The sequence below is a fragment of the Orbicella franksi genome, chromosome 14 (assembly GCF_964199315.1).
Source record: "Orbicella franksi chromosome 14, jaOrbFran1.1, whole genome shotgun sequence".
In the NCBI taxonomy this organism is placed as follows: domain Eukaryota; kingdom Metazoa; phylum Cnidaria; class Anthozoa; order Scleractinia; family Merulinidae; genus Orbicella; species Orbicella franksi.
In genome coordinates this window covers 16662264-16690122 of record NC_138158.1, presented here as the reverse complement: position 1 = coordinate 16690122, position 27859 = coordinate 16662264, and the positions used below count along the sequence as shown (strand labels likewise).

General features: G+C 38.8%; 2 protein-coding genes across 2 annotated transcripts; both read left to right on the top strand.

The window, feature by feature from the left end:
* The first annotated feature begins 9 nt into the window (after nucleotides 1-9).
* On the top strand, nucleotides 10-20041 carry LOC145467259 (tyrosine-protein kinase Mer-like). The gene is made up of 6 exons (XM_081450807.1): nucleotides 10-53; nucleotides 1332-1439; nucleotides 2443-2763; nucleotides 3185-3460; nucleotides 19867-20002; nucleotides 20038-20041. Exons 2-6 carry the CDS (start codon nucleotides 1361-1363, stop codon nucleotides 20039-20041), a joined length of 816 nt encoding a protein of 271 aa, XP_081306933.1. The 5' UTR covers nucleotides 10-53; nucleotides 1332-1360.
* Nucleotides 20024-27859, top strand: LOC145467444 (neogenin-like). Its single transcript, XM_081450998.1, has 4 exons — nucleotides 20024-20181; nucleotides 20334-20401; nucleotides 23291-23519; nucleotides 27193-27859. Exons 1-4 carry the CDS (start codon nucleotides 20127-20129, stop codon nucleotides 27513-27515), a joined length of 675 nt encoding a protein of 224 aa, XP_081307124.1. The 5' UTR covers nucleotides 20024-20126; the 3' UTR covers nucleotides 27516-27859.

The window sequence follows — 27859 nt, the reverse complement described above, 5'->3', positions numbered from 1 at the left end:
ATACTATTAATGTCTTTGACTGAGAGCTTTAAGATTTGACGCGATTAAAAAAGGTAAGCAAGTACTATTTTCTTCTCTTAAATTTCGATTTTTTTTTAGAAAAATCTTAAGTTTGGACGACGACGACAATCTTTGCTTCATGTTGAGAAACATTATTGCTGACGGTTGTTCTATAAACTTATTATCATTATGTTTGAAAACTTTGGAATAGATGATTATTGCAAAGCAAGCTTCCGTAACTGTCGACTGTCGTTTCATCGTGTAAAGCATGAGACTTATTATTTTAAAGTACAAATTTATTTTGTCCGAGTCTGGCGTAATGATTACCATGCTATTTAATCAAACGTCATATAGTCCCGTTGTGTACCCGTACAAGAAACTGTTGGGAGGGAGGCATCTAAGTACATCTTTCCAACGTCCTAGAGTGTCAAATAAAATGTCTAAGCATTTTAACATAAAATTTAATGAAAAATAAAAGCTTTTAAAATAAGAGCCGTATTTCCAGATCAACTTTCTAATTATAATATTTAATTAAATTGTTCTCGTTAAATTGTCAGCATTGATAGAAAGACGTCATAACTCCCAGTCGCTGATAATCTTCGCGCAAAGCATTTTTTCTCTTTTTTTTTAATAGAGATTTTATAATGATGAGCGCTTCAAAGGAGCTAATCTATATATTTTTTTTTATATTTTTGTCTTAGAAATGTTTCCAATGTGTATGCTCAGCAGCTGTTTAAATTATTAAGATAACTTAATACAGGAAGTTGAAACTTGGGAATAATCGGCATAAAGCATTAACTGTGAATCGTGCATTTTCACAAAGACAAGAGCATCTTCTTCCCGACATGACATTTCACAGATCAACAATTTTTACAGATATGGTTTTCAAATAAAAAAAAGAGAGAAAAAAGAAAAAAAAAACAATTCCTGCCGTAACGTTTGCTCGTAAGTGACCGCAACCACTTTTAGAGCTAAAAGTTTCGAATTTTCTTTTGTTCTTATCCTCCCGTAAGCGATCTCTTGACAGGTAATAGAGCGGAAATTTTGATAATATGGTGTTGTGATGTTTTTGCATTTCTGGGTAGTACTAGAGACGGAAGTTTCTCAATGGGAAGTACCAGAGTTTATCTTAAAATTGACTTATCGCATGAAAACATTCAAAACTTGGGGTAAGTCTCTTCAGTTACCATATGCTAATTTATTAAAACAAAATACCTTTCAAGCAAATTGTGGTAGAAAGTTTAGAGATTCAGTACCCAATCAGTTGACCGCGTTTAGTTAGTCAGTAACATAATGTTGATTGTTGTTGTTGTTGTTTTTCTTTTTTCCAGGGGAAAGAAAGAAGAAACGAAGAATCGTCATGCTGTTGGTTATGGCTTTATATGTAATCGTCGTTGATGCAGAAATTGGCTGTGTCGCTGTTGAATATCTACATAAATGTGAGTGATACAGAACTAGAAAATACTCATCTTGAATTAGGGACTACCTTTTCTTGCTCTTCTACTCTTTGTTAAAACATTGAGCACAAAAATAGTAAAATCGTTTAAATTCACTTATGAAATTGTGTTTCTCTCCAATCCTCCCCACCCCTTAAGCAAAACAAGGGTATGGTATTCTTCCATATATAATTACCTTTTTTGATGTTTTGTTACGCGTTTTGTTTTTATTGTTATTCCTTTTACAAAATTAAATGCCATTCATTTGGGAAGGAAGCTCTTGCAATGAAGGGAAGGCGTTTCTAAAGTGTGAAAACAGTCCTGGTCATGCCATCATAACAAAGTGTTTTTATCCGTTTTAAAATTACGGCACATCCCCTGAAATTCCTTCCCGCAAGTCGTGTTGACTGAAAAGTAGTCTGACTTAGTTTGCTTAATTCTGTGTAACGAACTGTGGGAAAGAGATACCAGCATCAATCCAGTGCTAGTGTTGGGGAGTAAAATTCGAAACTGACTTCATGGAAGAAGGGCTAATTAAGAAAATGATTTATTCCACGGAAAAAACTAAAAACAGAGTAACAATGGATCGAGCGGTCCGAGTTCGAGCCCTAGCCGGGGACATCGTGCTCTGTTCTTGGGCAAGACACTTTTCTCTCACAGTGCCTCTCTCCACCCAGGTGTACTATTGGCTAACGGCTGGGGATAACCCTGGGATGGACTAGCATCTCATCGAGGGGAGATTAGAATATTCCTAGTCGCTTTATGCTACAGACACCGGGATAAGCTCCGACCTAATGGGTCACTTGGCTCGTATGCAGACTTTACCTTAGGTTAGTAAAAAGGCACAAAAAGGCTTCAATAAGCAAACGTTGCGAAATACAGGATTTAACGACTCCTTACTTTAGAAACTGACCCTTATGCAGTTTGTATCGAGTTTAAGAAAGTGCTATTTATTTCAAGGCTGTAGAGCGAAAATTTGATTAATTGAGAATAAAATCTCTACCAGATCCTAAAGCTCCTTCCATGTCGCTAAACATTTTGGAATTTCCGGGAGAGGACGTCCTCCCAATTGGCTACGACATAACAATCATTTGCACCAGTAACTCTTCAAAGGAGGGAAGTCATCAGGCTGCTCAACCTTATACGATCCAATACTATTACAACGAGAACTACGATGACTATATAAAGGATTGCGATGGCAGCGGAGAATCACTGGTATGCAAGCTTTTCATTCAAAATGCCAGGAAGAGCGATTCCGGTAAATATGAATGCGTGTCAGAGAATAGCATGAGATGCACGAAGGATAAACTCACATTGAAATTTAAAGGTAAGTCGTGACACTACCCCGTGATCTGTTGTTGTTATAATGGCGTTCTTATAATTCAACGATTAGCAAAGTATTAGCCATTAGTGTGCTGATTAAACGGGTAAAACTACTTCCGTTTTCAGCTAAACAGCAAATCACTATAAAGTACGTCGTTGACGACTGCGCGACGACGAACTGACAGAGACGAACATCCTCAGTTCCTTGAAAGTGTTATGAACTGACTTGTAGTCGTCATCGTCGTCGTCTTCCTCTCATCGTCGATGCTTAAGTTCCCTAATTAAAAGCACGAGGTTAAAACGTCTTGCTTAATTTGGAGTCATTAAATTTGCGTAATTGCATTTTGAATGTTTTGTCCTGCTGATTTATACGAGATTAGATCTTAATTAAGTGTCATTAACAGTGGAAAGTATTTCAAATGCAGACCCATTACCACCATATTTCAATGTCGATCTTCCAAGTCAGAGAAACTTTTCCGCGGGAAGTACAGCGAATCTGAGCTGTCACGCGTCAGGTATCCCCCGCCCAGTCATCACGTGGTTCAAAGATGGTCATCGCGTGCCAAGCTTTTCTGTGAAGGAATTTAAAGGTCACTCCATACTAGCTTTTGACTCTATTCGCCTGAACGACCAAGGGAAGTACTGGTGCGAGGCAAACAGCACTGAAGGCTGGAACAGATCATCTAGTGTGAGTTTAACAGGTACATGTGCTTACAAAGTACAGGGTTGTTACTATCAGTATAATTTAATGAAGAAAACGCCCCGTAAGAAACCGCACCCTAAAAGCCATACTCTATTGGCCTGATGGAAACACAAATCTAGCTGTAGACGGAATTATGGAGGTGCGTTTTAAAAGATATGGAAAACAATCTCCACGAAGCTGTGGGAACTTCTGGCCACGGCTCGTATTCCCTCAGCATTTCTCCCTCCCCAACTTCCACTCGTGTTTCTATAACTTGGTGTATGGACAGAAAATGTTTTCTATCGCTTAAACGTTGTTGAGTTAAATCAATTACCTTGTAGTGACATTGCCAAATACTCTTCATAAATCAGTACATTTATTAAAGCAAATTTTTGCTTTCAAGATGCTGTAATTTAATGAGTGGGTAGACTACGAGTAGTCCCTCTTTCGCTTAGTCCGTCGTGCGTGACGCGAAAAAAAAAAAAAACGCGAGAAAAAAATGGCCGCGCGAAATCCTGGGGGCGAGAAGAACGCGAAAGGAGGGACTACCGCCTAAGCCCAAGAGTTTGCCCTTTCACGGTCAAGTGATTTTTTGGTGTGAAATTTCCAATCTAATTAAGCGTATCCAATCGAATTCTTTATCTTGACGTCCTGTCATTATCGGCTGTCGTCGACAACCTCGAGAGATGTCTAGGAAAATAATCGCTCAAATGTCAAATAGCGGTGCCAAAACATGTCGTGAAGGATGTCTTTCTCAAGCGATCGCAAAACCCCCAAAAAGGCTGTGAAAGGAAGACCAACGAGAGAACAATCGTGTAACGATTTTTGCCGCGTTTGTAGATGCAACTTTAAAGGTTTTTACGGCGATTTTAAACGTAGAGTTTCGACGAAGAATTTATTTGAGCCCTCCAAACGAGCGGGAGTAAAAAAATGTCGTCTGGCTGATCTGGTCACAGAACTTGGTTTTTCTTGTGAGAAAAATTTGGCTGAATCTAACAGAGTGTGCGCCAAATGTGCCACTAAAATTCGGAACGCTTCAGAACTTATGAGGTATCTGAAGAGTGGATTTCTTGTCCCGCAAGAGCATCCCATGCCATTGCCATGACTTGTTCGCCTATTGCAGCGGAACGTTTTAAGCGAATGTTCGGTTCGCGGCCTCATTCAGCGAATTCTGGAAAAATTGGCAGGACCGACTCACCGAAGGAGGATGGAATTTCAAAACTTGAAGTAGAGTCAAGGAAAGCATCAACGTCCAGACGATCCATTCCTCATAGTTTTGCAAATGCGACCCTGCAAGAAATTTCTGAACTCATGTCCGCGCAGGAAGTCGAGAGACCGGCAATGAAAGTTGTTATTCCAACTGGTGATGACACGTACTCTTTTCGTTCAACACCAGATGCCGCAACGGCTGACATCGTAAAAAATATCTGCAACCGAAATTGGAAGCCAGTTGTAAACGCGATGTTTGTGCACGAGGAACTTAAGAAGGAACTCTTGTCGTCGCTCGCCAAACAATTGGCTCGTGAAATGACCGAGTACACTTGTAGCGAGAGCATGCTAAAATTCAGTACTCCGTCAGAACTTGCATGCTTTTCTAATCGCAAATTGGTGCACGAAATAAAGGTCTTTTGCCCTTTGTGGTACACGTGCATTACAGGGGCCGCATGCGTCGATCCGTCTGATGAGAAATTCGACGAGAGCATAAATTCCCTGGCATTAGCGACTTCTGCAATTGCACGCCTGCGAAATCCACGAATGTCTGCTCATGCAAAGCGAGTCTCCACCGTTCTTGTCCACAGTGGGGCAAAAGCGGCCGATTTCACGCGTCTAAATCGGCTTGGAATTTGCATCTCACACGGGCAAGTTGTTCGTGATCAAGACGAGGTGGGAAGAAATCATGATTCTAAAGTATTGCTATGGAAAAAGGCGATTGAAGAGAGGAATGGCACGTTGTCGCTGATTGAGGAAATTCTTGGCCAGCAATTACTGGATGATATTATAGATGTCTCTAAGTCATCTCTGGAAAGCAAGATTTATTATTCTTCTCAGGCATTCGAGAAACTTATGGATCTGCTGGCTGGTTGTGACACAAGCAACATCAGCAAAGCAGATCTTAAAGAGGCTAAGTGTAAGCTGCTCAAGGAAGAGCCATTGTCTTACAGGTAAAACTGATGACTTGAGTTTTCTGCGGCTTTTCTTTGAATGTCTATTCCCCGCAAAAATCCACAATCCGTGCGCTTATTAAGGCCAAATCCGTCGATCCGAAAAACCTAGTCACCCCCTTCCTTGTTCTTTTCAGAGAGCAATTCTTACTCTATACTCTATTATAATTTCTTTTATGGTATAGATAGGACCCTTTATCATGAGCCTCTGGCTCCGGGGACTGGGAGACCACCCTCTGTGTAATTTGACATGAAATAAAATTGTTTTATCTTATCCTATCTTATCTTATCTGCGCACACTCTGATTGGTCAAAAACCCATGTTTTATCAGAGTATAAAGCATAGACAAAGGGCGTTTTATTTTATTTTTTGCCTATATCATAAAGCAAGTGAAGACGCCTAAGCCGTGTATTACACTGTGATAAAACACTCTGGACATTCGAGAACACTTCAGAAATGCAGAAAACACTTGCCTGCGGCTCGTGTTTTCTACATTTCCCTCGTGCTCTCAAATGCTCGTCGTTTTTTATCACAGTGTGATACACGGCTTAGGCTTCTTCACTTGCTGAAGTAAATAAGCAACTGGTCTGCCTCCTGCCAGTTGGGATTTTTGTCAAGTTTCCGTTTAATTTACAATATTTGTTTGCTTTTGTCAGTGTCTACAGCAGTGCTAAACCACTTAAATTAAGTGATTTAGTCATTTTGTTTTATTTCATTTACAGAATTGTTGCTGACAATCTTGACTTCAGTCTCTCAGCTAGAATCCAGACCAGTAAGTTCCGGAATCAATCAATTCATTGGACACATCACCTGGCTATTCGCGATAGGGTTATACCAGACCCCAGCTCAGGCCCATCTGTCTTCCCTACAAAAGGCCAGTGCGAGATTGCAGATCTAGAGCTTTCGGAATTACTACCAAATGTAGAAAGTAACCTTGCTGTGGAGAGTGATTTTGTTGTCTTGGTTACACGAATGGTTGTAAAGTTTGTGCCAGCTTTTACAATGTTCAGGGATGTAGTCATTCACCATATTCCTCACCAATATAGCAACGAAATGGCCAGAAAGTCTGATGTGGTAAGAATTATTTGTAAAATAGGACAAGAATGTTTTTTTTTTTAGAACCTTACCATTTTATTTACCCAGTATTTTACCAACTTAATCCATTACCTTGTCTAGTTTATCAACCTTACACTTCACAACAAAAATGATTGATAACTTTATAAATTTTATACATTGTAAAAATTCATTCAGCAAAGTTTAAAGGTAAAAATGAAGCAACCCATGACTTAAACAATTGAAAAATAATTGATTTAGTAGGTAGCCTACAGCAGTTGCAACTGGTGTCTCAGTTCACAGGTAGTCACTAGATTAAAGAAGTAGTTATTGGTTGTGGAATACATAATTATGTTAATTTAGTTGTTTATTCTCAGTGTATTTGAAGTGTTTCCTTGGTTTGGAATTCTACAATACAAATATTTCTGGTGAGATGGCACAGTACTTGATGTCTGTCCAAGAAAAGTATGTGCCACAACTGACCCAAGGTGATAGGAAGATGATTCTTCAACCAATCTTTTTGGATGGTGACCAGTTAACTGAGGAAAGGGCTAGGAATGTTCAGTGGGTGTTTCAAGATGGTGATGATCAGTTTGATAGACTAGGGGGGTTGGATCCCACTCATGCAGACTGGCATGCCAAGGTCAATTTATACAAGGTAAAAAATCTGTCATTCACCCTTCATGTTATTATCAGATGTACTGTCATCATCATCATCATCATCATCATCTTATGTCTGAGATAACTGGAGAGAGTTAATTTTCTTGTCTGGATTTTTAAATAAAACAAATGGACGATTAGTATGAAAGTTTACATCAAATTTTAAAAAGAAAGAGGGTATTTTCAGGATTCCTATATTTCTATGGAGAAATTATGCCAAAAACTTTTAAGTGGTCAGCGGTTGATTGGTCAGCGGTTGGTGTACAAGATGGCGGCAATTTTGTGAGCTCTGCCAAAACTGTTGTATCTTCAGTATTTTTTTATGTTATATGTTGTTCTAGTCGCCTTAATCATGTCAGTAATTACAGCGGAGGCTTTGGAAGCCATCCTTGACAAAAAATTAGCACCACTGAATCAGAAAATTGAAGATGTTAATCTGTCCATGTCCCTCATCAACGAGAAATACGAGCATATGCTTAAGAAATTCTCTACCTTTGATGAAGAGAGAAAGGAACTTACTAATGTGAACCAGGCCCTTAAAATGGAACTTCAAGCGACCTCTAAGAAACTGCAAGATTTATCTGCGGCCCATAATGATCTAGAGCAGTATGTTCGGAGGGAATGTGTGGAAATTCGTGGTAATACCACTTCCAAGTAGCCAGTCAAAGGAGGATACAAATGAAATAGTTCTTAAAGTCGCTAACCTGATGGATGTTGATATCTCCATAAGTCACAGACTCAGGAACAGCGAGTGTTACAAAGGGAAGGGTAACAAATCCCCACCAATTATTGTCAAGTTTGTGCGAAGGATAACCAAGGTAAGTTTTATAAAGCCCGAAGGAAGTTAAACGATCTTTCAACTAAGGATCTTGGTTACCCAATTGCCCAGAGAATCTTCATCGCAGAGAGTCTCACCCAGAAAAATAAGGAGCTCTTCAAGGAAGCTTACCAAGTGAGGAAGGACAAACAGTTCAAGTATAGTTGGACTTTTTCAGGGAAAATATTCTTTCGTAGAAATGATACCAGCCCTGTCCTCCCAATAATGGGCATGAATGACCTTGTAAAGATCAAGGGATGAGCTTACTTTTCATCGCATTCTTCATCGTAACTCAAGTCATCTCCCAGCTAAGTATAGCTTATATATTAAGTTTACTTTATGAATAGTAATTTACAAAGTAGGACCCAAGAATATAGTCTATTACCTCGCCTGGATATAAGCTCATCAAAATCAAATATACCTTATTTAACCAGATCTGATATAGATCTACATATGCCATGTGAGCTAAACTTTAACTATTATACTTCTGAAACTTTTAATAATGACAATGACAATGACATTATTGAATGCTTTAATGGGAAAAATTCCTTCTCAGCACTAAATTGTAATATTAGGAGCCTTTCTGCCAATTTTGACAATCTTGTAAATCTGTTATCTGAATTAGCCTTTACATTTTCCTTGATAGGTCTCACTGAAACCAAAATTAAACTTAATCAAGATCCTATAGTAAACATTACGTTATCTGGTTATCATTATTTATCACAAAAGCTCAACAAGCTAACCGTCTTCGATCCCGAACCCATGCCAGCAGCTATTGACTTGTTTCAGAAGTTGAATGGAGACAAGTTCTTTTCGAAGATCGATCTTAGCAAAGGATACTGGCGAGTTACAATACCAGAAGTAGATATTCCTAAGACGGCCTTTGTTACCCCAGATGGTTCCTATGAGTTTCTGAAGATGCCTTTCGGCATGGTGAATTCTGCGGCTACACTGAAGCGTGGAATGAAGAAATTGCTCAAAGGCATGAAGAATGTCGAGTTTGACTGGGATGATATCCTGGTCCACACCCGTACATGGGAGGATCACCTTAAGATCCTCCGAAAGCTGTTTAGGCCCTTAGCTCAAGCTGGCATGACGATTAGACCGAGCAAGTGTATCTTTGGTGTTGACAGCATTGATTTGCTCAGCCATGAATTGCAGCAGGGTTTAATTGGTCTCCATGAGGATAATGTCGCCAAAATCAGAAAAGCTTCGAGACCAACAACCAAGAAGCAGGTTGGTTCCTTTATGGGACTGGCAGGATATTACCGAGATTTCATCCCAAACTTCGCTGCTGTTGCAGCTCCCCTTTCTGACCTTACACGAAAGGGTCAACCAAGTAAAGTGGAGTGGGGTGACGCCCAGGAGAAAGCCTATCGAACCATCAAGATCCTTCCCACCAGTGATCCAATCTTGCGACTACCAGATCCTGAAAAGACCTTTGTTCTAAGAACGGATGCTTCAAACTACGGGATCGGTGCAGTTCTGATACAAGAGCATGGAGGCAAATTGTTTTCTATCTGTTACGTAAGTAAGAAGTTGAGTGATGCAGAGCTTAATTATTCTACGATAGAGAAAGAGTGCCTAGTAGTCGTGTGGGGTATCAAGAGATTCCATATGCATCTGTATGGTGTGCGCTTTGTACTACAGACCGATCACGAGCCTCTCAAGTATATGAACAGTGCAAAGTTCACTAACAACCGGTTGATGTGGTGGGCTATGTTCTTACAGAGTTACAATATGAAAGTGGAAGCTAATAAGGGATCAGACAACGTGGGAGCTGATTAACTAAGTCGAGTGCTGGAGTAAGCTCATTGCTGGAATAAGTGTATACTGCCTATCCACATAGACAATTTTTGGTTGTTATGCAGAAATTTTGTAAATTTCTTCTCAAAGAGGGGGTTATGTTACGAAAAATTGTCTAAGTCAATTTCTAGAACAATCTAGAACCGGATGTCATTCAGCCGTGACCGATTTGTATAAGAACATTCCAGAACATTCTGATCCTTATGTAATTACTCAGATTAGAAATTGTGTCAAACTACTTAATTTAGTTCCAAATAGAAGTTTCTAGAACTTTAAGCCTCATGTATATTAGAGCGAGAGGTTCTGCTGTAAGAGAGATTGATTCAAATTTGAAGAAGCTTAGTGCTGTAAATTCGCGAAGTTACCTTACGGAAATAAATTAGTTTGTTGCTCTTACCGGCGATCCTGAGTTCTGTCTGGAAACAACCTTGCTCTACAGCAATACTCGTAACACCCACCTTTGCTGAAGATATCATCAAATGCTTGTTATTTTAAGATAGGTTATTTGAGAAAAATAAACGTCACGCTAGTGGCCTTATTTACGCCAGAAAGTTGTTTGCTCACAGTGTTTGCTTAACTTATTAAACGTGCTTCAGCAAACGAGCGCGACGAGAACAGTCCCCAAACCCTTCCGAGGAGTAAAATGGAACGAGATAAAATGTTGTTTTCGCAATAGTAAAGGTACCAATTAATTATAATTTCCTTGTTTATTTTCTATCTTTTTAATTCAGGCATCACCAAAAGCAGCATGGAAGTGAGTTAGTTACCACTAGTAGTAATGCAAATGATGCCACAAATCCAAAAGAGAAGGAAAGCAAGGAGGATTATAAATTCAATTACCACAAAGCAAAGATGCGCTTTGGCCTCCTTCTAGCTGACCTCAATGATTCCATCCGCGAGGGGGATGGAAAGCGTCTCGTCAATTTGTACAAAATTGCGGTTCTGCTGTACAAATACCATGGCCATACAAAGTGTGCTTATACTACCCTCCTGTTCTTGACCAAGGTAAAGTCAGTCTTACCAGCAGAAAGAGCAGAAAGCTTAATTGCAAACAGATTTTGCAATAACCATGGCAAACCTGGCAAAAACATTTCTATGGATTTGTTCCTTGAACACGAAAACAAATCTGTTAAGTCCTACACTGATCTCTTAGGGTCCAACTTCAAAGAGGAGTCAGCCCAAAGAGTAGCCAGGGCAACCGGAATCAGATTTTGTTTAGTGTTGATGTGGACTGCAAGGAGTCCAAAGAAGTCGCCAATCGATCACAAACTGATCCAACAGAAGCTGTTCAGCAAGTCGAGGCTGACCTGTTAACTCAAGATGTTTTTATTTACACTCCAGGGAGAGAGGGCTATCCCTCCTTTCTAAAAATTAGTGCTAACCTTGTGCGTGGTATGGACTATAGGGACTTGTACCAATGGATACGAACCAGGCGAGATAAATGGGCTAAAATTTATGAGCATTAATTTTTTATTCTCTTATGGTCTCCTACATGAGAGATGAACAGGTACCAATAATTTACAGCTTGTTGTTTGTTATTACGAAAAATTGTTATATTTGCCATAAATACATGGTGCACCGACAACATGGTAACAAAACTGTCTGTTAACAAAAGTGATTAATTTTTGGATCCAATTATTTATAAGTGGTTGTTTCTAGGTAGCGTAAACTGCCGCTTAAAAGCCCTGGGCTTATACAGCTTCGTAAGGGCTTTTAGATGGGCTTATAAAGGTGGTGTGGGGGGGGGGGGGGCCTTAGTTTTTCATACTGGTAGATAAGCTTTAAATCATAATAAAAAAATTCAAAACAAGTAAAGCTAATGGAGTTGGGGCTTGTATCCAGGGGGGCTTAAAACCGATGTATTTTCTGGTTTACAGTTAGGTGGGCCTATATCCTGGGGGGGGGGGGGGGGGGGGTTAAGTGGGTTTTACAGTACACAGGTACAATTAACAAAAAATTGTTTTAGTTAGCTTAAATACATGGGGCCCAACAGGATGGTGGTGCACAATCTCGGTTCACAGTTTGTTAGCATAAGTGAATCAATTTTGCATCAAATAATTTACAACTAGTTATGTGTAACTATAGATGTAATATAGTAACAACAAATTGTTATATCTAGCTTAGAAATACAAGGTCCCCCAAGAGGATAGTTGTGAACAGTCTGTGTTTAAAGTCTGTAACAAAAATGAATCAACTTCTGCTTCAAATAATGTACAACTCGTGCGTAATACCGAAAAATATGTTATATTTAGCTTAAAAACATTCTGGCCGTCCAGGATTGCCGTTCACAGTGTACTTAGAATCATTGATTTTATACCTCGAATAGTTTTGGATACCGTGAGAAAGCATGATAGAAAATAACAAATATATGGTACAAAAGTATGTAATAACTGATTATGTATGAATTACAGATAGTTGGAAATACACATTTTCTTCACTCCATTAAAAATGACAAAATTCTGGATTTTCACTGCCACTGTCTGAACTGTCAAAATATTTCTCTAAATAATGGCTGTTGTCATCTACATTGGATTCTGAGTCAAACAATAAACTATCCACTGTGGAAATTAATAACATTGTCATCAGCTTCAGTGTAAACAATGTCTCCAAATATATCTTGGAAAATGTCTAGAACAAAATGAGCATGTGCAGTAGAGAAAACTGGGAGTGTTGAAATAATATCATCCAAATTAAAAATACTGGCAGCATTGCTAACTATCTCCTTGATAAGTTCATCCGTAAAGGCATGGGTTGATCCTAACAGTGTTGTTGTACCATTGTTCAAAAATGATTGAAACTCCTTCAATGCCTCCTCCAATACTGATTCATCTTCTTTGGAAATTACCCGTGTTTCCCTTGGCTGACTTTCCTTTGCACATTTTGCAAATGGAGTGTCCTCACAACTGCAATCTTCATCATCGCATCTGCATAAGGTTTTGCAGTTTGAGCAGCAATTGTGCAATGGGGATACACTCTCAACCGGTACATCAAGTGCTGCATAAAAGCTTTTCTTAAGCAGTCCTTTGTTCTTGCAAAATTCTTAACGGCAGTCTCGCATTGTGCTAGTTTTTGGCCAGATGTTATAACAACATTATAAGCCTGCTTCCCATCACGGCCAGCACGACCAGATTGTTGAACACGATCAATTATGTTCTGAGCTGGGCCCAGGTGGATCACGTAGCGAACATCAGGAAAGTTCACCCCCGTGCCTAATGCTGAAGAAGCAAGCACAATCCGGACATTTCCAGAATTAACTTTAAATGAATCCATTACTCTTTCTTTGTACTTCTTTAACGTCATTGAGTGAAATATTCCAATTATTCTGTTGGCTGGTGTCTTGGGCTGGCCTGGCACAAACACATGATCCTGGAGCATGCGAAGTAGGTAAACAAACACAGCTGCAATTTTATTGTATGTGTTACAGAATATGATAGTTTTTGGGGTAGAAGGTCCCTGTTTCTTTGCAAGGTCTACCAGCCACATCAACTTGTCCAGTTCTTCTGCTTTTTTCACCAGCTCCACATGGTACATTATGTTTTTCCTGTCAGGACTCACCAGTATTTCTTTCGTGTTTACACTCATGCATAGCAGCTTCTTTATTTCGCCTGTCAACTTTTTGCCAGCTGTTCCTGTCAAGGCCAGTATTGGTGTTCCTGTTAAAATAAAAAAAAGTTTTGATAAGTGCAGGAAATTAAAACCTTTCTACTGTGTGTGAGAAGTGTGACCTCAATGTATTTCAATGGCTCCACAGGCAATGCATAAATGTCATATCCTGCATAGTTGGGAAGTCGTTCACGTAAAGGAACTAAAACAGTTAAACAGGATCATGAGCCTTACCTTGTTTGCAAAGTGATCGAAGTGTTGCCAAATTACCATAATCTTTTCGGAAGGCAGGCATCCGTTTGTTTCTCTTCGTTTGATCGGTCCCCCTTACAGACAAAGAAAAAATCATAAAAGAGGTAAACAAGAAGCGAGTACATGAACTTTACTACAAATTGCACAAATACATCGACCAACACACGCTCTCAATACATCACCGAGAATATATCAGCTCAATCTTTATAAATGTAAGTATATCTATTTTTTAAATCTTACCATGATTCGACCGTGTGAGATTCATCGACAAATACCATTTCGATTTCGGGTCCTTCGTGCTCAGATTTCAACAAATCTTGGAATTCTTTTGACAGGCATCGCTTGGCAGAACAAAAATGAAGCGGCACTTTCGTTGGGAAATATCTGCCATGCATTTTGGATCGTTCTCCTTCAAATTAACGGCAGGAAGGCCAAGCTTTGTCAGCTCCCCGACTTGTTCCTCGACTATGCTGTTGAGCGGCGAAATCACAAGAACGCTCGCATTCGAGTTTGAGGATTGCTTTGCCAAACAAAACACTTGATATATCAAGCTCTATCCGAAGCCTGTTGGCAGAATCGCGAGGACATCATCGCCTGCGAGAAGCGATTCCAAAGCCCCGATTTGCTCCGGTTTCAAGGAATCTATGTTCGGAAATCGAGATAAACAGTCCTGTAAAACGTCACCCATCGTAATTATTGAAGCATTTCGAGTGTTGACGACCCGTTGACATCTGGTTGTCAACGCTCCGGCATTAGCCAATCATATTTTTGCGTTGTGAGAGCAACGCATAATTCAAACTCTTGGGCTTAGGCGGTAGTCCCTCCTTTGGCGTTCTTCTCGCCCCCAGGATCTCGCGCAGCCGTTCTTCTCGCCTCCAGGATTTCGCGCGGCCATTTTTTTCTCGCGGTTTTTTTTCGCGTCACGCACGACGGACTAAGCGAAAGAGGGACTACTCGTGAGTGGGGGACGGCCAAAAGCGGATGACTCGACGGGATTCCAATTTGGCTTATGACAGATTACACACGGACTTGGTAGATGACGAGAACCGATATTACAGTTTTAATAAATTCCTGGAATGAAATGACACAAGATGATTTCGCACTGTCATTTGGTCAATTTTATTTCCATCACATTTTAACGTTCAGTCAGACAACTTTAGTTGCGTCTTTGATAAAAATCTTATGCCTACTAACTCGTTTATTATTGTCAACAACAATGACGCAATACATAATTAATTGTAAACATTTGCCATCTTTCATGGGTCTTAATATAACAAACATGCTGTCATGGGAAAATTTAAACTGACAACACACACGATAACGAAGTCATAAAATTTGGTGGTTATAGCTCGAATTGTTTAAAAGCTTGACCAAGTTCCAGCCAAAGTCAAGACAGTCTAAACGGCGGTAGCGCAGTACAGCTGTTACCACCTTCATCTGTGACTGCCTGACTAAACTAATGCATGATTTTAAGCAATTATCGAAATAAATTCAAATATTAATATACATATATATATATATATATATATATATATATATATATATATATATATATATATATGTAGTTAAGTGCAAGATGAGGCGTCATGAAGCAAACTTCTAACTGTTCCGGCTTTTAATGTGACGTTTCGGCCTTCGGCCTTCTTCAGATTGGAACAATATTTACAAGTTAAAAAACAAAACGTTCAAAATCCTCCTATATGATGAACAGTGGTAGCAAGACTTCAATTCCTCGTTTTATTGCGACAACGCTGTTTCGTATGGTCAAAGAATGACCACACTCATCAGGCAATATCAACGAATGACCGTTGAATTTCACGAACTGGCAATTAAAAGCTAACTTTAGGCTGCTATGAGATATAAAAACAGTTGCTATGATATGGAAAAACAGATGCTATATGGCATTGAAAAACTGGCAATAAAAAGCAGTTGCTATGGGATTTAAAATCTGAAATTACGTGTTACTTAAAGATTGCGTTACTTGGTCACAAATTTCTTGAGTAGGTATCTGTTTCTGTGGGGGCACGCACTTGCTAGTTCGTTTCGCTTGTTTAAAGTACACAAACTCTTCTTACAGATAAAATCTTAAAAGTTGTTGTCACTGACTTAAAAATCTTAAAATAGACGTTTCGACTAAAATACTATAACCTTCTTCAGTGATGAAATGAATGTTAATGGCGTCTAAATGTAAATGAGATGTTTATAAGAATGTGAGGAGCTCGCTAGGGATTATTTTAGCATTTTGTAAATGTCTGGAATATGCGCGTGGTCATTAATTGAGTTCGGTTCGCGAATGGAATGCCACGCTTCCAAGAACAATCTACGCGACCACAAGGGACAGCGGGCTATGACCTTGACATTATTAAAATCAAATGCGTGGTTGTTTTTCATACAGTGTTGCGCCAAAAGAGAGTTCTTGTCACATGTGAGGACGGCTCTTTTATGTTCTTTTATTCTGGATCTCAGTGCTCTGGATGTTTGACCGATGTAAAGTTTTTCACAGCTTTTACAATTGATTTTATATATGACACCAGTTGACAGGTCTTGATCAAATTTGTCCTTCGGTTTCTTCAGGATCGAACCAACCGTTTTGACGGGTTTATGAGCAACATTTACGTCGAATTGTCCCAAAGTTCTTACAATTTTTTCAGAGATTCCTTGAAAATATGGCAAAGTAACAAAGCCTCTGTGGCTTTGAAGCTGATTATTTTGGTTATTTCTGATTATTTTGATTATTTCTGATTATTTTTATTATCTCTTTTGGCGCAACACTGTATGAAAAACAACCAAGAATTTGATTTTAATAATGTCAAGGTCATAGACCGCTGTCCCTTGTGGTCGTGTAGATTGTTCTTGGAAGCGTGGCATTCCATTCGCGAACCGAACTCAATTTATGACCACGCGCATATTCCAGACATTTACAAAATGCTAAATTAATCCCTAGCGAGTTCCTCACATTCTTATAAACATCTCATTTACATTTAGACGCCATTAACATTCATTTCATCACTAAAGGTTATAGTATTTTAGCCGAAACGTCTATTTTAAGATTTTTAAGTCAGTGACAACAACTTTTAAGATTTTATTACTATGCCTGACTACAACTACAGTATCTTCTTACAGATGATCACAAATTTCTCAAAAAGACATAAATTACATTTGTTACTAATGTTGCTATAAGGTCTGCACTGCTTGATGATTCTCCACTTGATGATGAAAGGTTTGTTGTTGTCTTTGAGTGTCCAAATGTGTTTAGATAGCTCAGTTTCGTTTCTCTTGTTTTGGTGTCGAAAGGATGCTGTGTGATTCCTGTAGCGCTCTTTAAAATTTGTGGCGAGGCCCACGTATGATTCTGATGATGCTTGTGTTGTGGTTGTGGCTTGGCAAACCGTCCAGTGGGCATTGGTCTTTTTTTCTGCAGTTGCATTCTTTGACGTTTGTTTGTTTTCTACCTAAATTTTCAAACGAAATTGAAATACAATGCCACGTGGAAGCGGAACAATTTACAAACCATAACAACGCTGACACTTGATATTTTTATTGAAAACAGCTCACGTTTGGTCGATGGATTTCTTAATTCTTGTAAACGGCAGAAGAGTTTATTCGTTTATTATTGTATTTAACTGTTACCCGCTGACTGGAGAGTGCCTGTGTGGTAAAGTCGTCACAGAAAAAAAAGAAGTACGACGTCTTCTAATTTTTCTACCCGTCAGAAATAATCACATTCGTCGAAATTAAATAACACTTTCAAACTGTGGTGTTGAGCAATTTTAAGACGTTCCAGGTATCGAGGCATGTCTAACATTTACCCTTACTAAACACGTCCTTGACTTAATACGTGAGCTAACATTATTATTGTGGAAATGTGAAAAACATTTGCATACAAATCTGTCAGACGGTTATTAATGAGCGGAAGATAATTGTTAGAATCATGTGATCGACAGAATTAAGAACTAAATGCACGCTAAAGGGAAGAAGGCTGCCCATCCAGTTCCTAGGATGGATTTCAAAGCATTTTTTCCATTCTTCTTCCTTGTACCTCTCGCTCAGGCAGGTTAGTTGTTTTATGCAGTTTCACGACGAATGCGCTACATCATTGTAAGGCGTTTTGATATTGTCAAATTTACATCGATTATGTACTTGTGTGAACGACGGTATTTCTGACGGAGTATATATTGCCTCGTAACTTTTGATGAAAGCTTTATTGGTGTCGGTGAGCTTCCGGGTCCGCCAGTATAGTGTATAAAAAGGAACAGAAGTCCCCGAAGAGGACATGTGGTTACTGGACAGTATAACTAACTACAGTGGTACAAAAGCAGTTACGGAGTTTTGGTTTTATTGCAAAGTATTGTTTTAAAATTTGACTGGTCGAAATATATGTTTTCTACATCAGTATACGCAACATTAGGGACCTTGATATACGAGGACGGGAAGGCCACGACGGGACTGGCACTGGACGCGGGAACCTGTCTCGTCGTATTGCCAAAGACAAAATGCTTGGGAAGTGTATTTTCAACATTTTCATATAGGACGGCGACGTCAATAGCTTCATAAAAGCTTCACAAAACCAATGAAACTCTTTAGCTTCTTTGCAAGGAGCCTGGATTCTGTAGCCTGTTTCTATATTTAATTGGTTATCTCCTGGGTATTTCTATGCAAGACATGCGTCGACTACGATATACATGTACAAAGTGACAAACTGGCCTAAGCGCAAAGTGAAATGAAATTCATGCTAATGAATGTTGATTCACGAACGATATCTAAACTCAAAGTAAATCGGACAAAAATCCTCGAGAGAGTGTCATTCAATAACGTTATGTGGAGAGCCACTGGGTGTCTAGCACGAATCAGCCACGCTGCAAATGTTAAGTCCTGCCTCAAGCTGCGGCCTTCCGCTGATTAGGATTACGGCTCCATCTTCAACTCTAATCGTTCCATCATCTAATACATTGTTTATTTATTTATTAGTTTTTACTTTTATATTCCAATGTCGCATGTAGCTTCATTCAAACATTCCGATGGTACATTCAAGAAAGCCTCTTCGATAATTGAAAGCCTTAGTTGGAGAAAATCTCTTCCAAATGGAACAGGCAAACGGGTGGCTCTGGTACCAAACGCTATGTTTAATATGTCTGACATTTGAAATCGCCTCTACTAGATGTTCTGAAACAGATATCACTCGTGGTTTTTCGTGAAATGATGTCATCTACAATCTGCTACTCATGGCAATACCAACAACTACTTGTACCTGGAACACTCCATTTCGTAGAGGAACTTTATAACTATTCTGCTTAGCCATTTTAATTTATTTCAGGCCACGAGAGTCGGAAGTAGGTTGAATTCCAATTAAATTTATATGCTCTGTCACTGACTATGTTCAGAAGGGTTTGTTAGAGCTTTTCGTTTTTCGCGCCCTTTCACAAAAACCAACACTTCTAAATTCCAATTTGCTCCCTAAATATTCCATGGTTGCTCATTCTTATTCATTTGCAATTCAACTTCATTTTACTGGATGTTTGATTAACTGCAATAATTGCAGTTGTGCCAGAAGAGACAATAATTAGTGTGTAATAACAGTCGTTGAACGAAGACAGTGCCTGCTGACATGCCAGTACACTGCTTTGCCACCGGTGTTCGAAGTGCAGTGGGAAAAAGATGGAACTGTGATAGCAAGAAATTATAGTGCGGAAAATAGTGAATCACGAGAGACCATTCCTCAATACAAAGATTACCAATTCAAATAAAATTGTGAGGGTTTTTGTTTCTTCTAGGACTCTTAGTTCATGGTTTCTCAAAGCAAAACACGCCCTGAATAACAACTGATTTTGTATCTGATGAAGTACAAACGTCATTAATAACGAGACCGTGATATCATCAGTAAAAGTGAAAAAAAAAAAAACTGGTTTTATTTGTTTGCCGAGACTAATTGCCAGTAGAAATTTCAGAACATTTTTCTTTTCACTTGTACCTTGTACCACTTGTACCTATTTTTACCTTTTGGGTAATTGCTAATGAGCTTGAATTGTACATTTGAATGGTTGTTGAGAAGTGTATATCTAATTAACTCTACAGTGGGACCAAACCCACCATTGAATGTGTCAGTTGACTCAAAGAGCTCACGAGTGGTGAATATTTCCTGGATTGCTGATTTTGATGGGAACAGTGTAATTCAGAACTACACAGTGAAGATAAGTAGAGATAATGAGCAGTTTGTAGATGCTCTCTGTCAAGGGTCCCTATCAGATAGTTCCTGTGTGGTGGTCAGTACAAGTGCTTCTCTTGGAAACCTCTCACCTTGGACATTATATTACTTTAAAGTGTTTGCAAGAAACATGATTGGCATTAGTGATGAGAGCTCTGTGGTGAATGCTACCACAGATGAAGAAGGTGCTGTATGCAAACAATGTAGTTGTTTCAATGTTTACGTAACATTTGTATCATCCTTAAATTACTCAGGTGCTGATATTTTAATGATGGGGTGAATCAGTTCAAACTTTTGTTTCTGATTACTAAAGGCATGGTGTAATTCCTTTTTACAGTTCCAAGTACTGCTCCAATCTTTGATGTGACTGTTGTCAATTCCACTGCCGTTAATGTCTCTTGGCAGGTATTGTAATGATACACGTATTGGACTAAGCATGAGGTCTAAGTAAGGTGACTGGGTCTCAAGTTAGCCTTTTTGCATGTTACCCTACTGAAATACAGTTGAGGTTCATAATCACACAAAAAAGGATGAAGTCAACATCCAGCCATCTTGAACAAAAAAAAAAAGACTAAAATGGTCAATTAATGATGGCATTACAGAAGAACACCATTAATATAGGATATGCAGTGGAATCCCGAGTTTTGGAACCTTTAAGGGAAACGAAAATTGGTTCGAAAAATCGGAGAGTTCAAGAAATCGGGGGTAAAATTACAGCTTTTGGCTGAAGAGGGGAAACGACTTTCGGTTCGAGTCATCGGGAGGTTCGAAAAACTAAAGGTCCGAGAAATCGGGATTCCTCTTTGTAGGATATGATTTATCTTGTGTGCCTGTGTAGCTTCCCATAATTAAGTTAACTTTGCAGTGTTTAATTCCGACTTGATCAATGCCATTTGATGGGTAGCTATGGAGAAAACTGTTTGTGTGGAATCTCACTGAAGACAGTAGATCCTCAATTAGGACAAAAATAAATCAGGTTGACCCAAATATTTAGTTGTTTGAAAGAATAAAGGCTTCTTTCAAGTTGAGGAGCATAGAGAATGTCGGCAATATTTTGTTACGTGAGTAATGAATTAGCGCTCTACAGCCCAGGCCAATACACTAAATGTTCCCTCGTGGACAGCGAATCACATTACATGTACATCAGTGTTTCACATGGCATCTTGCAATCTCAGTCTTATTACTGAACAGTTCAAACAAAAATCCCAGACATTGAAAGTACTTTCCGAACTCCTGATGTGATTGACAATGATTGCTTGAAACAATTGACCTGAATTGATATGAACCCTGCACAGAACCCAAAGAAACCTCAGCATGAGATCCATCATGCAATATTTAAGTCTGCTATTGGTGTATGTGTTTATTACAAAAAAATCACTGTTCGTGTTGCCATGTTTTTTCTCAATGCTTTTCATTTCTTTTTATTATTACCGTATTTAACAAATAAAGAAACCTCCACTGTGCTCTGTTCTAGCTTGTAAAGCCATCAGGAAGCAGTAGAGCGCGAAAGAAGTGCAGGGAAAACACGAGAAATAATCGAGTGCTTCCCCTTCTTCTATCGTGTTTCACCGCTTCTTCCGTGCTTTACAACAGAACAGGGCAAAGTCAAGGCTTCTTTATTTGTTTTATGATAAAGAATCCATTAATTTTCCCATACATTCAGCTAATCTTTTCAACCAAACTTTATTTTCCAAACGAAGAAAAGTGGCCTGCATCTGTTCTCTGAAGAAGCACGCTCAAATAAGCCAATCACAATCCTTATTAGAATTTCTCAAATAATTTCATTGTCTAATGAAAATGCGAAATGCTGAGCTGTATTTGAAAGGAGCCACAGTTATTTACGGCTTCAGCAAGATTGCCCGAACTAACGTCAAAGTTGAAAAGACGAAACCGCTCATATCGTTGAAAGCTTTGTTATTGTTGATTACATTCATCAAGGTGATTCCTCAGAATTGAATTGGGCATCCCTACTTCGCACGATTTTCGCGTCACGAGCACGTGTACATTAGCGCGTGCACATACAGTACACAACCTCGAGAGATTTCCTTAAGCTAAGCCCGACAGCGAAATAAATCCTCGTTTCTTCTTATATTCTTTATTACGTAATTGCGACGTGTAATTTATCATCTCCAAGAGAAACGTTTTTCAAAAAAATCGTTCGGAAGGAAAATATATACAGCTAAAAGCGTGCACAAAACCGTTACATGAGGATGCAAATTATGACCTTGAAAACAACGTCTTCAGAACGTTTAGAGTCGATTTCGTTTAAAACAGTGTGAATGTTCCAGAAATTGTATATTACATTGTTCCATATGGTCGAGACTTTCTACTTATTAAGTTTTTCATGAAATATTTTCCGCTACCGAAAATGGAACGTAAACCGATGAAATAACGCTCATGATTAGGCATAAATGGGGTAAGATTGGCCCATCATATCGCTTTTGCGAGCATGGTGACCTATCTTTTTTATTGTATTTTTTTTGAAACAGTGCTTGGTAGGGAACGTTCAGAGAAAGTTTTTTGAAACAAAAACAAACGTTCGCCAGTTTTTATTTCTGAGGAATCACCTTTATGTTACAACCATGACAGACTGCACACTGACGGGAAGGTATTTTACATGAAATCGGAAAGGTTTAGAATTATAGTACCTGCCTGTTCAAAACTGATGAATTCTTGAAGAGTGGGATTAACCTGGTTTGCTAATGCCTACTGTTCAAAACACATTTTGTTGCGCTGGCGCGTTGAAGGCATCTGCACAAGTTCATGCGATCTGGAATTACCGGGATAAACAACGGTCCTAGATTAGTCATCCTGAAAGACATAGGCAGGCGAGCTCCATAAACTTAAACGAAACCAATATTCGCTAATGCAGCGACACAATGTGCAGTAGTTTTCTAAAGTAATTATTTTAATGGATCGTTTATGATAAACTAATGTGTTCCACTATCTATTCACGGAAAACGTGTGCACCAAAGTTAAGGATTTACAGTGTAGTTTCGTTTTTCAGGTTGCCTTCGTGAAAGTTTAACTTAAATTGTCCGCCAAATATTAAAAAAAATATATACCTAACACCAAACTGATTTCTTTGTTGTAATATTAAAAAGAAACACTTTTAAAGGCGAAATTAATTCGTGAGCGGTCAGTCCATCTTAGTGGTCCGTATTGCAAAATTCGGACCATTCAGGAAACCATTCAGCATTTTCCGTTTCAATGCCATGTTTTAACAACTCATGTTACTAGTCTTGGTTGTTGGTAACTTTGAGTGGTATATTGTTATCAATGGTCATTATTTAGGTGCTGACGAGAGAGCAAGCCAGAGGAGAAATCTTGGGTTATTACGTTTTGTACAACATAAAATGTAATCCAACATTGGCAAATAGAAAGGTTGATGGAAAAGAAACCACTTCGTACGTGATATCATCCTTAAAGGAGTTCACCTCGTATGAGTTTGCTATGCAAGCTTTCAACAGCAAAGGGGTCAGTCAAAAGAGCTCAGTCTTGGAGAAAAGGACAGACGAAGATAGTAAGTTTATCTGATTTTGATATTTTGTTATATCACACATACAGTAATATTGAAAGTGAAATTTGCTAAGGCAAGCCAATTTTCCCTCAATTCCATGCGCTGTTCGTAATTGATTGGCATGCTGACTCAGTCAATCAGAATCTCGTAGTTATATCATGGATAGCGGCAACAGCAACTCATGTACTGTGCTCCAGTTCTTGTTTTCAACCTTAAATTACAATCAAGGTTTAAATCTCAAGCGTTGATTGGTATATATTTCAAAGACTAGGTGAATCAATTTGATTGGTTTGCATAATTAAAACGTTTCAGCTTTTTTGCTTTATAAGCAAGAACACAAAACTTCCAGGACCAGGATATAAACCCCATATAAAGTTTTTGCGATATGCCTTAACTCATTGCCTTAACCGGCCGTGACGAACGTTCGGCCTTTGTTCCGCTACTGACGTCACCGCGTTTGACCAAAATTGGCATCATTTATACAGTACTCAAATTCTGCAGGAGGAAAAGATCTTTCCAATGATAACAGATCAGAGGTTTCGAGACCATTGATCCAGAAATATGCACGAAAATGCTCAGAAGTTTGAGCAAAAAACTCGGAACATAATTTCCCTCAACTACACTTGGCTACCCCATGGTAAGAATTTTCCGTCTCGATAGTAATTTCTCGGGAATTCTTGAACTGGAAGCAAGCCCAGTAGAAGGCTAACCACTGCAACAAAAAGATAACAAAAGGAGAAAAAAGGAAAGGCGAAAAGAAATAAAAAAGCCCGAAAATCCTAAAGTCGCAGGTTTCTGCACATGCCCGAGGAAAAATGTCATAGAGCCTGATGCTATTGGAAAGAAAGGCATACTGTCATGTTGCAAATGTCTTTTTGAGTAGATTGCAGCTAATTTGGCTCATGTCCAGACTAAAAATGTCCGAAATGCCCCAAAAATGCATTTTTGGCAAAAAGTTCCGCGTTTCAATGGGTAAAAGTTCTTAAAGTAGTCAAGCTTTCGGATTCAGCACACTTTTGGAATGGGTACAACTTTCTAGGGTCGTTACGCTGACCTTACCATGATAAAGATTTATACATACTCTTTTGAATCATTAATCTTTATTTTAACTAGAAATTGTGTCAACTGTAAACTGAAGATACAGAGAACCGCTACATAAAATTGATTATTTTGTGTCATTGCAGACTTTAGATCTTCCCGTAGTTTCAGGACTTTTTCTCAGTGTTTAAGCTTTAAGCATAATATAGAAAGAAGAGGTTTATTCTTAGTTTTAAGGAGGTGCTGACAGTTCTGAAACTAAAAGGACAAAGCTGATTGAAAACATCAGACAGCGAAGCCTAATATGATTATTTATTAAGTGTTTTCACTGGTTTTGGGGGATTGCTGCTTCCAGAACTTTCCTGGGTAATTAAAGTAATTTTAATGGATCTTTCACTCCTCACGGGAAGATATGAACTCAATTAACTGACCTCGCTCCCGATGTGTGGTTTCCCGATGTGTGAGCTATATAGCTCAGTTGGTAGAGCATCGCACCGGTATCGCGGAGGTCACGGGTTCGAATCCCGTTGAAGCCCTGATTTTTTCAGGCTTCTTCTTTCCAATTGCTTAAATTGGAAAATTAACTGCGATGATCATTCTTCACTTTCTTTTAATGGATCTTTTCAGCGATCCGGCGGTCATTTTGAATTCTGTTCATCCCAATACCCTATTGGGATGCTTTGGGGGCGAATACATATTAATTTGCCCCCTTAGAATCCTACAATAGCTATTTGAAACCGTAGAATTTAAAATGGCTGCGGTATCGCCAAAAAGGTCCTTTGTTCAGTTCTTTCTTTGCTTGCTTGTTTCCTTGATTCATTCTTTAGCCATTTGCACCACACTATTGCGTAATTATTTCAGACTTCCCTAATAGCGTCGTAATAGCGTTCTTGTTGTTTCTCTCTTTTTTTTCTCTTCTTTTCCTTTCTATTTATGTGAGCATTTGTGCTCTCTTGCTGATCTGCAATTCATTTTCATTTAACACTGATGTCCACTGGCTGCCTGGCTCCGCTAGCCCCTATGATTACTCCAGGCAGCCAGTACTCTAATTTTCATTATCGATATTTTTGTACAATTAGTATTATAGTGTGAGAGAGTACAAATAAAGATTGTTAGAAAACAGTCCTAAGAAAATACGCGCGCTAATTGGTTGAAAATTGCGTTTCTATTTAACAATTAAATTATGAGCTCGAGATTTCTATGAGGAGATAGTTGATGAGGCCGAAATCCGAATCAACTGTCACGTCATAGAAATCGAGAGCGAATAATCTAATTGTTTCAGTAGAATTCTAACTGAAATTTGCTTCAAATAACGATTCCAAGTATTTCTGGTCTTAATATTAAACTTCCCGCTTCACAGAATTCGCGCCGACTGAGCAGTCAATTTGACATTTTCAGTTGTGTGCCTGCGCTTATCAGTTTCTTTCAAAATATTCGATTTTTTTTTTTTTTTTTTTTTTTTTCGGTCTTCTCAGGAATTTAATTATCCTTTTGTTTTTAAATGTTCTTTCAAAACTTCGGAGAAACGAGTAAACGTTGAAATTTTAACGACCACACCAAACCACTGAACACTAATTAGATTATGAGCTCGAGATTTCTATCGCGTGATAGTTGACGTGGGGGCAGCCCGAGTCAACTATCACGCTTAGAAATCGAGAGCGAATAATCTAAATGTTTTAGTATAAATCTGCTAGTCGTTCAAAACTTTCATCTAAATCCTCTTCACAGACACTTCGAAAACACAAAGAAGCGGCCCCCAGCGCACGCTGCTACGTTACTCACTATCTATCACAGAATAGAACGCGAGTAGCGTAGCCAATCAGAGGACGGCATCCGTGATAGAACGCTGGTAGATTTATACTAATGGCTGATAGTGTGCAATGGCTCAGCCAATCAGATCTGTTATCAGAGCACAATACAAATGCAACATCAAGATACCTTTCTGCAATCAACCGATGCATTTTACGTATTTTCACTACTTACAAAGTTGGCTTTTGTTTCGGGAAAAGAAATCGGCTAGCAAGTAACCAAGCGCCGTGATAAAAAGGAGAAAGGATTTTTCATTCTGCTTCTTGTTATTCCAGCTAATACGGTCACGCGAAATAAACAGGAAATAATTCGATTCGAAAATGAAAGTCAATAGACTTTCTATGGTGTTGCCTGGTGTAGATTATATTCATATCTTAAGTTAAAATCGTCGATAAAGTTATCAACTCATGCCCTTAACTAAGGTGAAGATCATGCAGAAAAGTTGGCCATACGGTTATACTCCTGTACAAATCACTGTCGCCATTGAAAACAAACAATATACAAGTCGATAACAGATAAAGGTAATAACCTGCGTGAAAGCTTAGTGGCCTTCAGGACGGACACACAGTCTTGAACAGAAGAAAACTATCTTACAGGAAAATTCGTTTTTTTTATCATTATCAAGATTTTTAAAGAAAAACAACATCTTAAATGGAATGGTATACCATAAAATACGTACATAGACAGTCCCTTTGCCTTAAATACCATCGGTACCGGGAGGCGTTCTTGCCTAATGATTTAACATAGTAGTAGTTTATCTCAATATAGCAACTGGTATTAAACCTACCTGCACTCAGTTTACAAAAGCTCAAATTGTTGTATGTTGCAGTACCTTCGAGTGCTCCTGTACTTATCTCTGTAAAGGTACTGAACAGTACTAGTGTCGAGGTGGAATGGCAGCCAGTTCCTGAAGAGTTTACACATGGTATCATTACAAAGTACGTCATATTCTACACAGCCGAGAGAGGGACGGGCGAAAAGGAAGTACCTGCATCGCTTCTGAAAGCGGTCGTAAATGGGCTTAGTCAGTCTACAACATATTTATTTCGAGTTAGGGCTGAAACTGTGAAGGGTGCAGGTCCAAAAAGTGATCCCAAAAGTGCGACTACTGAAGGTAAAGATATATATGCTTTTCATAAACACGGCAAATAGCAATTACCAGAAATTCAGCTGTATAGTAAAGCAGTAAAAGCAAATGAACAATATTATTTTGAAATTGAGCGAAACATCTAAATGGCAGTAATTAACTGAAGGTGGACTGTTCAAACGAAATGATAGAAGAAACACCCGTGGGAGTATTATCCACGGTAGAGTTGGGTACTATGTCTAAAAATTACTTTAGAGGAGTATGGCCCATATGGAGGATTAAATCTCTCACCCTTCGTCAATGTACGTTGGATGTTGGCTTAGAAAAACGATCGACTTCCAAACGTAAGTTCCGGCCGAAATTATACCTTGCCAGATAGTATGTTAACGTTTTAATCATTTAATATACC